Source organism: Anopheles coluzzii, chromosome 2 (genome assembly GCF_943734685.1).
Source record: "Anopheles coluzzii chromosome 2, AcolN3, whole genome shotgun sequence".
Classification (NCBI taxonomy): domain Eukaryota; kingdom Metazoa; phylum Arthropoda; class Insecta; order Diptera; family Culicidae; genus Anopheles; species Anopheles coluzzii.
In genome coordinates this window covers 30,587,345-30,599,351 of record NC_064670.1, presented here as the reverse complement: position 1 = coordinate 30,599,351, position 12,007 = coordinate 30,587,345, and the positions used below count along the sequence as shown (strand labels likewise).

General features: G+C 44.9%; 1 protein-coding gene across 7 annotated transcripts in view; it reads right to left on the bottom strand.

Moving 5' to 3' along the window:
* Positions 1-12,007, bottom strand: part of LOC120947574 (adenylate cyclase type 6) — a 78,654-nt gene that overhangs the window by 19,212 nt on the left and 47,435 nt on the right. For 5 of the 7 annotated variants that reach the window (XM_040363009.2, XM_040363011.2, XM_040363010.2 and 2 more), the window contains one exon: positions 6,984-7,126. In XM_040363009.2, coding sequence (XP_040218943.2) covers positions 6,984-7,126 — 143 coding nt within the window. The remainder of the gene's footprint in view (positions 1-6,983; positions 7,127-12,007) is intronic. The other 2 variants (XM_040363012.2, XM_040363014.2) reach the window with 1 other exon arrangement.

The following is a 12,007-nucleotide window of genomic DNA, read 5'->3' as shown; positions in this document are numbered from 1 at the left end:
GAAAAGAAAATAATTAAGTCCATTGTTTTTTGTCTTACTGTTTAAGTAGTTTGGACATGAAATTAATGAATTTAATTATTGATTGGATTTCCGCACTCTCCACCTAAAAACCAAATAAAACATATAAGCCACCTGAACAATAACTTTCCATACGCTAGCATTGCTTATTACGTGATCCACTCAAACACAGCACAGCTCCGCTTACGTGCGAGAAAGAGCGTCAACACTAGACAAGTACGGCAATCGGCTGTAAACACTGTCAAGAACACGATACAAATACACCCAATTTTATGATGTGACAAAGAGGATAACGACAGCGTACAACGCCTGCAACAGTGGAATTCTTCCACGAAACACCGATCCCGAAAGCTAGACGACGGCAACATAAAAAAAAACACACACACACACACAAACATTAAGATGTAGAACGGACCGTGCCGAACGGCAGATTGTTAGGGCTACGGGCACGCCACGGCGCACTCTTTCCCCCAGGTTCCGGTTCGTAGATTTGGGCCGATTTTCCCAGCAATCACTTGGGCGCAAAAATAACGAGCATCAATTTACTTTCCCGCCCTGCGAGCCGAGCGAGGGTGAGGGTGGCCTTTCTTTTTTGGTGCGGCACTTTTTTGCTGTTGCTACTCCTTCCTTGCATCGCCATTTCCTTACATCGCATGAGGCAAGGGTCTGTGTCGCTAGTGCATGACAAAAATCCTGCACCCAAGGGACATTTTGGGACACGGTTACGCAAACTTACCAACGCGCTGGTAAGGTTTACCCGGAGACCGTAAAGCAGAGGAGCAACAACAGTACGGTACCCCATCGGTATGTTGCCGGCTGCGGAAATGGTAAAGGCGCCCGATCCTGGTGCGTAAGAATTCGCAACCTTAAAAAATAGGGACGCGTTAAAGAGCGGCGTCTGCTTTGGCCGGGAAAAAGCCATCCGTTGTCGTGGCCGGCTTTGCTCCTGTTGCGTTCTTTGGCGCTTCATATTTTTTCATTTCGTTAGAAGGGAAGTGAGGCCTTTTCTTCCTTGCTATTATCGTTGTTTTTCCTTTTCCCTTCCTTCCTAAGCCTCGTTTAACTGCTCTGTGGTGGAGCGGTGGGACCGATTTTTTTCCCTATTCGTCGTGTGGTTTAAGCTGATACCATCCAATTTACATCTTAAGGCGAGAGAAAAACGAGACATCGGGGAAGAATAAACATGTAAAAAATATCGTCTTTGTAATGCCATTTCAGTTCGAGTGAAAGTACGTTGTACTGGCATCATGCATTGTTTACATTTTATTTACATTTATATAATTATTGTTGAAGTCTTTACTTGCAACGTTATCATGCTTTTCGATGTTCTATTCCGCGCGTTTGCCACAATTAACTTAAAAGCAATTGGCAGTGCTTGTTCCGAATGCATCACTGGTAAGCTGCAACCTCTAGTCGCTACATTAAACCGGACAGCATCTTATTATTCATCGTCCGTTTCGTACCGTGCGTCCAGCTCACGTAAGGCACTGGCGTGCGGCACGAGCATATAAATCACGGACCTCACGTGGGAGCGCTCGTTCCACGCGCCACGAAAGACACGACATCGAGCAATGGGCAGTGGTGGTCATTGTAGCAAAACGCCCGGCAGAACACGATCTTAGCAATGGGTGTAATAAATTGCCAAATCCATTCGGCAATCGGTTTAACCGGGTGGCGTGGCTGGGCCACAGCATGGAGAACGTACCGAGGTCGAAGGGTAATGAATTATTTAGAAGCTAAATCGAACCATAACTCATCAGACAGCTGAGCACAAAATCACGGCACGCGGTGATGGAGACGCCTGGTGGTAGCACGATTTGGCACTGTTCTAGCACCGGCTATTAATGACGACGCTGTATCGTTGAATGTGCCATTTACTGCCAGCCTCCTGGTTTACCGCAGGGAAGCAACAATATTTAAACGATAAGCTGAAAGTTTGCTCGGCGCAACAAAATAAGCTCCGGCAGCAAGGTGGTTTGCCAGTAAACTAGCAAATGGTAGTAAAACGGACAAACTAACCAAGCTGCTGCAGAACTTTGCCCCAACTCAATTCACGCGCGCATTGACGATGAATGCAATTAGCAGCTACAGAGACACAGTTTCCTTTAATGGCAGCACATCGCACCTCGTTACTGGATGGTGGGATGCGCCATTTTGCGTCCAAAGCACCTGCCCTGGACGAAGGGGTGACGGGTGAAAGTGTGACGCTACTAATGGGTAAGTATATTAAAAACTTTTGCACAAGTTGCACCGCCCATCGGCGGACTCGCGCAGGGGGAATGGGAGTACTGTTAAAGCTAGTATGAAAATGAGGAAATAAAAGAACGGGACGACGTTGAACGGTAAGTGTAGTGGTGAGTGTAAAGTAGAATAAAATCTAACCAAATCAGTTTTTACTGTAAAAAATATTTGCTGATTTATAATGTAGCATGTGTTTGTGAATGAAATATAACTTGTTTTTTCCACAGAAAGTTAAGCATGTGTTGAAATTTCTTTTGCAATGTGTGATATATGCTTCAATAAGCATAGAAAACCAATCAAACATTCAGGAATCATTAGTTATGGAAACGAAATAACAAATATGAAACTGGGCTATCAGGCCAGCTTCAACCAGGCAACGCATTTAACTTGCATGTGTGTTATAGCGGACAAAGAAAAGTAACGAAAAAAATCTCCGTACATGATGAACATACTCTGACGCTGAAAAAAAAAACAAAACTCCACACATCTGAAGCCGTAAAGTTATGGGAAAGTTTGTTTTTTTGTTCACCCACTTTCGCTGAAACATTGTGCATCATAGCTGCAGGGCGGTGTGCATACAACTACGGAATGCATGCACGGCAGCACAATCGTCAGGACGAAGTGCACTTGTACGCGGTGCAGCATTCTCTCTATGTTTTGCGCACCGAGTGCGAATAAAATCTCAACACAAAACCCCACTCGTAAGCCCATTGTAGGCTCCTGGGTCGGTATGTGCGCAGTCGAGTGTTATTGCCCCGGAAGAAAAACTATCTCTTCTGAAAGCCATGACCATCATACCCCCCCCCCCCCCCTCGGGGAGGATGCATGTACGCAGAGAACGTACGCTTGGTGGATGTGTTTCATTCTTTCTCGTTTGCAGCACGTATCAAGAACGCAAATCACTAACGTCATAAATACTCACAACATACTTCTTGCGTCTTTCAGTCGTACGGTACATCTGTGTGTTAGTGTGTATGTGTGTGTATATCGTAGTTGGTAATTTTCCCTAGAGGCAAAACATAAAACCATATACGTCTGCGTTTCGAAACAGCTCGGAAAGGTGCAATGATACTGATGTTGTAGCTGATTGCTCACATATGGATTGAAAGCATTGCTCTTTCTTTTGGCAGCGGCTATCAAGACCAGTTGAAAAGCAAGACTGTGGGATCATTTTCACTTGCATAAAGCACTCCAAACGACCCGCTGGGAATCATCTCGCTCCTGCTGAGCAGCGGTGCTAAACAAGCTGTCAAATGTCCAAATGGTTTGAAAACAAAAGCGTAACCATTTTCATCTGCCATTTAGCAAGCGTTCCATTTGTTGGGGATCTGAGTGTGTGAGTGCCTTGGAGGAGGGAATAATTATCATCATGAAAAGCTTCTGATGTGGGAATGTGAATTTGCATTTCAATGTGCGAGAGCTACATCGAGATGTATATCTGAAGCAATGAAAGCTGAGTATTGAACTCAATACGCTATGGAGGGATTTGGAAAATGAAATCAAGTTCAAATGACGGTTTAATTATTAAGATTGATAGCTGAATAGTGAAGCGATGTAAGCAATGTAAGTGAACAGTACACTAAAGGAGCGAGATGAAGCATCCCCGTAATCAGGGTGATTGATTTTCCAGAGCAAACATTAACCCACGTTTGGGATGGTGGAAAGCCTGAAAGTATTCACCACCATAATGTATTGAATGTTTGTTGCATTTTACAATTCCATTTTCATTAATTATTATCGTTTGATTACGAAATTTTACAGCATCACGCTTTGCAATGTTTGCAACAATCAATTTTGCTTGGCCACGATGATCATGGTTATAATAAAAGCAAATTAATTTTAATCATAGCTTAAAGCTCACGTTTTAAAGTCCACATAAATACAAATATTACCATCAGCCGAATGATGAGAGGTGAATAATTTAAAACAGTTTACTTGTTTTGTAATTGAAATTCCACTTTATTTGCCGCACATTTCGCCTAATAAAGACCCCCGTGGTAGATTTGTTTTTGTTCAACACGCACGAATGGGCCTAATAGCAGGTGTATCAACCTTTCCAGTTCGGTTACGTCAATAAAATTCCAGCACAATATCGGAAAATGGAAATGTACTCCCTTGAAATGCTAATTACCATTACTTCAATTTGATTTACCCGGAGGGTACCGAAACAAAATCGCTCCATCGACAAATGATGTGCTTAAAGCTCAGATACCTTTTACTGATTAACCAAAACCTTAATATCTTCGCTCTATCAAGCTATTAAAGACTATTCGGCAAAAGGTATGGTAAATGCAATCGGGAAGGTTTCAACTACCCAACGAAATCCCAAAAGTGCGTAGCCCAGCATCGATTGAAGCGTAGTGATTAGATATTTCCAGCAGCTGTAAGCTTTCCTTTCCTACATTCTGTCAGTAGTGGCTGTGTGGCGGTGTGAAGGTGAGCAGCACACAAGGAGAAATAAAGTTTGCCTTCATGTGAAGCAGTATTGAAGCCTCGTTCGCTGGGTTGATGACAAAGATTTCAAAAATTCACACAAGCAGAATGTCATCTTCCATTGTCCTGCCAGGCGACGCTTGTGCCCATCAACGTCAAGCCAATGCTCACCCCAGCACAGCTCTTCCCTTTAGTCCTTTAGTGGTAATGTAGTAATGCAATAGAGAGAAAAAAAATGCCCACCGACCAGGCTATTGCAGAAGGGGTGCTCAAAGGCACTGGCAAAATGGATGTGTATGTGTGTTGGCGTTTTCTTCCAACCGTAATGGGCGAAAAAGGATCGGCGGTCTTGTGTCGAGTGTCTTCACGACTGTGGATCGTACCGAAGGCAGCGCCTCGGCGCACTGTGCATTGTGCAGGAATTGGTTTCCTTTTTGCTTGTCCGCTCGTGTTGCCTTAATGTAAAGCGAAGGGTTTCTTCGCTGCTATTTGTGCAAATTTTATGTGGGAAAAATGGATTCCTTTTTTCCTTCCACCTACCGGACAAAGCTGCTCCCGGGAGAAGAAAGCAAGCGAGCTTGAGTTGGCTTCAGCCACTGGTTCAGCCCAGCGACAGTCGTGTTGAGTCCAGAACCTCCAGCACCGAAGCTGGGGCGTGCAGAGTGTCAGCACCAAAACGGAGTATTTCATTTGGAATGCATTCCTCGCCGCTTGTGTGCTTGTGGCCCCGCGAACGGAGGACTGTCAGATGCAAAAGCTCATGTACCTCCGGTAGCGAGTGCTTCCGGTGCGAGTGCACCGGGTGCCTGCCGGAAGGGTTGCCACCCTGTGCTTTGCACTTGCTTGTGCACTGCAGCCAGTGGTTCGTTCCATTGACTTATTTCCACCATATAAATCTCATCCCATTCCGGTGGGAGTGCGACGGCAGGAAATAGGATTGGTAAATTAAAGTGGAAAACATTGCAATAGTTTTTTTACCATCATCACCACCACCACCACCACCATTACCAATTGCCGGCAATTGAGCGTTGTGCTCAGATGGTATCGGGAGCCCGGTGGCTCGAACAAAGCGATACAAATATCGCAGGTGCAAAAGTGACTACACTTCAATTCGATGAACAGCACCAGACAAGGTTTGTTATTTATTTTCCATTCCCGCTGCCCGTTTTATTTGCACACCAAACTCGTCGCTGCTTTGTCTGCCTTTGTCTGGTGTGCCACCAATCTCCGGTTGGTACAGTTTTGTGCGAAGGCGCACAAAATATCCAAGCACCAAACAAAAACCATTCAAACGACTTCCCCAGTGCGAATGGATAAACACGAATGCGAACACAAACGCAGGGCGTAAATCAAAATGCAATCGCCGGCAGCCTTTGATCATGCAAGGGGCGAGAGGTCATGCTGTTGCATTGAGTGCATTGAAAATCTTCCACCGCACTGAAGTCTTTATGGCTGCATTATGCCGTTTTCAATTATGTTGATCGTATTTTTGCGTTTTCTTTTTTGAGGGAAGCTTTGCATAGTTTTGTAAGCATTAAGCGATCGTAAAACAAAAATAACTGTCGCAAAATGGGACACCCATTTCTTTACACTTTCTTTGCTTACCTCGATGGAAAAACTTTTCCCTCCCGGCAGTGTACAAAATGGAATTAAAATACGAAATCGGGGGATGCAAAACTTCTACACGACCGCGCCGGTACGCGCGGCTACTGGTAAAAGTGTCATGGACTCAGTTCCAAACCGCGACATTTCCCCCGTGCCTGTAAATAAAATGTAATTTTCCCTTCTTGGGTGGACGGAGGAAAAAGGTGCAAACGGAAAATCTTATCGCATTATCCTCGCGCCGCACACAGTCCATACCAATGGAGCTGGGGAGATTGTGTGTATGTGTGTGTGTGTGTGTGTGTAAGGTAAGCTACACCCGGACAGTTCTTCGTGCAATTGCAATTTGACTATGGCTAAGCCAGTTCTAGTACGGCGTTCTCGGTACTTTTCCATTCCCTTTCCTCACTCCATCGTTGTACTCCATCTTTTCGATGAGTCTAACTTTGATGAGAAGATTACGTGAGCTGTTATTTAGTTGGCTTGCTCGGGCCGTGCGTTCTGTTGCGCTGTGGCTTCAAGATTCTGGTTTTGCATTTTCCATTCCATTCCGTTCATCTTCTGGCCCTGGCCAGCGCAAACGTAGCTGAATGGTGTGGGCACTTGTGGGAATATAAAACATTGACTTGACTTGACCCGACGACACGACGGAACGGGTCCGTGTTTACTCGCCCAATGGCCCCGCTTACCTGGACATTTTTAAACTTGTGCGAACAGATGACACCGTTGAACAAACATTTGACCGTGTTCCAGCAGCGGGATGTATCGAACACGCCCTCGGCCGCGTTGTTGATGTTCAGGTTGTTGAGCGGTTCCAGCTCTTCCTGGGCTGCTGAAAAGATAAGACCGGAGGATGTGCAAAATAAACATTAATTATAAATAAACAAAAAGTTTATACACCCACCGAGCCACACAAACTGGGGCGTGTTTTATTGCTAGATTAGTTGACTGATTTACTGTTTACTATGTTTGTAGGCTTGGTGTTTGTACTTTTCTGAAGTTATTTTTGAATTGTGCAGCGAGAATATTTGGGTGTTTGCATAAAATTGATTGAATTTGCTCAATTTTATGCAACAGAAATTTAAACAAATTTTAACTTGTTCTTGTTGCAGCAATTAGAGATATTCGTATGAGTGAGTTGAACGCTGCATTTTTATGTATGGTTTGACCACAGCACGAAGACTCGCTTTAGCGACTAGCTTTTAAAGACTCTGTTTCACACTGATGCTGCGAAAGGATTCCCTAAAGTGTGAGAAGCTATACAATGCGAAGAGTGAGTGAGATGAATCTGAAAAAAAGTTTGCCACTAGTCGCAGAGGCGAAGAGAGTGATTGGTTTGAGTACCAAAACGGCTAGTCAATAGTTGTAGTAGAATGTGATTCACAAAATAACCGTTGAACAATATCAATAGTACATTATTTGAGTTGACTTCATTACGAAATCTCTTTTATTGTTTTGTGTCTTTATTTATGAAATGACGCTTTAGATTTTGGCGTTTATTTGCTTACTTACATACATTTATTGAACAAATCTTAAACATTTGGTAATGGTATTCTTCATTTGGAAAACAAAAACCCATTTAATATCTCAACTACAGAGATACCGCAGTAAATCTAGGTCAAGGCGTCTTACATTTCAAATCAGAAACGCATTAAACCCCTCTATACTAGGCACTGGCTCTAATGAAGCTCGCCGTTCAATTGTTCGGTCCAATTGTGAGATGAGCACACTTAATTGTTACACAAACGTGTGAGCCCCGAATCATTTAACGTTTGACCTCAGCACAATCCTTCTCCTTGCCCTATGCCACGACGTCGCACTTGCACTTCCAATTAGTGTAATTGGCATTTAATTGCCGTGTAAACCGGTGCTACAGCCGTTTTCTTTTCCAATAGACGTAAACTGGTACGCAGATCGGGTTGCCAGTTTGCCTCGGCAACCGCAAGGCAACCGTCTCACTGTGCAAACACGAAACTATTCGCAATTCCAGTTTGGTTGTGTGAAGCTAGCTAATTACATATCGAGGCCTAGGCAAGATGGACACGGAAGGCCCGAGACACCGGATCCGAAGCAGTAATTGAATCACACCAAAGCAAACGGAGAAAGGAATGATGTGAATTTGTGCAACCAGAGCGAGGAGGATGTTTTAACTGTCATGAGATTAAATGCACCATCAAATCCTACGATGGTTTTCCATCCGCTGCACTCTGCGGTAAGTGGGAACGCAAATATGCCTAACCAAATAGGCACTCAGCGCTACCAAAATCGCACTCCGTGTGAAACTCAGACCGGCTTTTACCGCTGCACACATCAACAGGTGTTTGCGACGCAAAGGGCACCCAGGAAAACCCCGCGGCACAAGCCCGGAAAACCGTGCTCGTCTGCAGCATCGCTAACAGACGCTCAAGCGGCGCTTACCGTCGCCTCAACAGTCACTAATCGCGTCCTTGAACCGTTCAGGATCGATTTTGTCGATTCGCCTGGAGATGGACTGCTTTTTGCATTTGCTCTCTGTAGCGCTTTCGTGAATGTCTGCCACTCGTTTTTGTCAAAGACTTAACCACTCACGTGAAGAACGACTTTACTATTAGGAAAGGAGAGTTTAGGAGAGGGGCTGAATAATAGGAGGGATTATATTTTACTTTTCTGCTGGGGACACTAGCAAACAAAGGGACTTTGTTCGGGAGTGTTGTGATTATTTGAAATTTACATTCTCTGTGGCATACTTGTACAAAAAGCAGAGCATGTTCTTGACCGGAATAGCGTGGAGATAGCTCTGCACTAGCTCAGTGCTATGTGTGATGATTTGTAAATGTTCAACGCTATAACGACGCCAGTTGGAATCTAACAAGGCACCGTTCCGATAAACTAAGCTGATAAGTAGTTTTAAAACGGTAAATCATTCACTGTCATCCTCCTGAAAATGTCAAGTTAGAGCAACATACCTTCACAGTATGATGCCTAATCCTCTGTAGTACTATGTAGCCTCATACAGCCGAATACAATCATACAAAAATCAACGTAGAAGATATTCGGAAGCAATTCTTCTAGCATCATACATTTATGACTATTTCTAGCTCCTATAGCATCTCAGGCTTGTCCGAACGAAAGCTTTACCTTCCTATCCACACATTCGAACATAATCAAACACTACCAAACTGGAGCAACTCAAGCTGCCCAAAGGCATCCGGGGAATGTACATAAACATCATCAATTTCATAACTGCACCGATGCCTTGCTGCCTTCCAATCTCACCGTACGTAACGTGTGGTGCTTAGCTCCAGCTCGGTGCAGCATGGATGGCAGGCAGCAGTAGAAAGGTCTTAAAGATTTTCCCAACACATTTCAGGTTCGGTTCGGGCCCAACGCTTCACATACGACCATTCAGCACAACAAAAGCCCAACGGTAGGATGCAGGGCTAATAGCGGGGCCTGGGAAGCGTTAAGCACCGCATGTATATCATACAACGATAATGCGCCCGTTGCCGGCGTAACAGGTACATCGGCCTGCCGAGAACCGGCCCCAATGCTCCATTAGGCTTTGGCGCGTGCGGTAATGGATGGATTTTAGAATGCCAGTACCCGCCGGCACCGAACATCTTGGTGGCTCGTAGTCCCGGTGAAACGATTACCGCTCCCCCCGAAGCCCTAAGCGATGTTTATCCGATACAATCTCGGGAACCATTTTCCAGCACAGTGCCTTGCCCTTGCCCTTTTGTTGTGTGAAATGTCTTCCGCTCGCTACGCTTATGGCGGTGTCAAAATAACTTTGGCCACATAAACTCTATTAAGCATTTACTTTCTGGTTCGATGTGGAGAAGGAAAGGGAAAGGGACGATACAGGCATCTTCTGGTGTTCGAGATCAGTTTGAAAATTGATAAAAGAAGTTTACAAACTCAATTATCTTCTTGATAGAGCGAGAAGGAGAAGGAGAGAAAGAGAAGGAGGGAATGAGGGCGAGAGAACCAAAGCTCTTGCAACGCCGCGAAGTGAAGAGTTGAGAGCACACTCCAAGGCCCGCCACAAACAGTGATAAAGAGCTTTCATTATCCAGGGGTAACGCTCGCAAAGCAGTGTAGCAACAACTGGCCATGTGCAGGAATGGAAAGTTTGGATCAAACTTTTCCTGTACCATTGTCGGCGGGAATCTATATTGCGATCGACACAAAGTTTTTGCATTCTTCGCAAAAGTCGCCCCAACTACGGCGCCCATGTGTCACATCCATGATGGCAGAGCGTGTGTTTGGTAAGTTGTTCGATCATAGGGCAGAATGGCTAGCAATAGTGTGTTTGTTTTTGATGCTATTCGGTTTCTTTTCCATCGCTGGTGCTCTTTCTTGCAACTTTTCTGTTTTCTTGTTGCCACTCGTCACTCACCGATGTGAAGCGGTCCTTTGAGAATCACACACATCGACGTCTAAAGGTTATTGCAGGACGCGCTGGCACGTCGCAAAGCAAAACAAACATGACGGGGTACACGTGTAACTTTCATCTTCCATTTAGATATGAATCTATCATCTTTGCTGACCGTTGCTTTCAATTCCTACCATGTTTTCGATGTTTAGTACAGTAATATGTAATTATTATTGAGCATAGATTATGTCACTTCTTTTCAAAACAAGTCTTGAAAAACAAATAAAGTAAACTATCCCATTAGACGAGCCTTTCGTTGACCTTTGCCAGCTTCAGACTGTTGCGTTCAGTACACTCAATCGCAAAACCATTGGCAAACCGAACCGAATATTGGTATTGGCAAAGCGCTTCAGTTCAGCAGAAGCTAACGGCCACATCGGTGGATGGTGGAGCAACGTAAACAAGGGCAAACATGGGCATGATTACATTTGCTTGTGCTATTTGCCTTCAGCGGACCGATCCGTTCACTTGTCTGTTTGCGAAATGCGATTCCTTCTGCTGCGTGTAACGAAGAAAGCCAGAAAAAGGAACCGCTCATACGCACACACACACACACACTGCCGCAAGCTCGCGAAGTACTCGTGCTTTACTGTACCTACAGCGCTCTTTACTTCAAAGAAGTTGCCTCCGGGAGGAGATGCTTACCGCTAACAGAGGGTAAAACGAGCGCACAAAACCATGAACAGTAGTAGCGTTTGAATGCATTCGAAGAAGCGTACGGAATTGGTAATGGTTCGAAATAAACCATCATCCGATTGGGCGTGTGTATGTGTACGTCTGTCGTACGCTGTGATACGCTGTGGAGCTCAAACACAGCATCAAGTCAATACTTTCAGCAGCCGTCGAGCGAAGCGCATCCCGCGCACGACAATAGCGAAGCGTCCGAGCGAGCGAGCAAGCAAGCAAGCATGAATTCAATTACGGAAAACTTTCCACCCGGTGAATGCTGGATGGTGCTCGCCCAGTCAGCACGTGTCGCATGACACTATGTTTGCTTGTAGCACCGTCATCTAATGACTGTTGGGACAGTTTGGCTACAATTGAAAGCGGCGGAGCTTGTGCAATCTCTTGCCGGTACACCCGAGGAGCAAACCGACCGGGTCGGCAACGTGGATGGTCCAGTATGGCTGTGTGAAAGAGTACAAAAAGAAAGGGGTGAAACTGAACCCACTCTTGTTTCTTCTTTTATTTCGTCCGCTCTGAACCGGTTGGAAATGGGACAGAGGACAATTTAATAATGTATCACGCCGACAATGTCATGCATTGCAAATTGAGCAAACATTTCGTCGTGTCCAATTT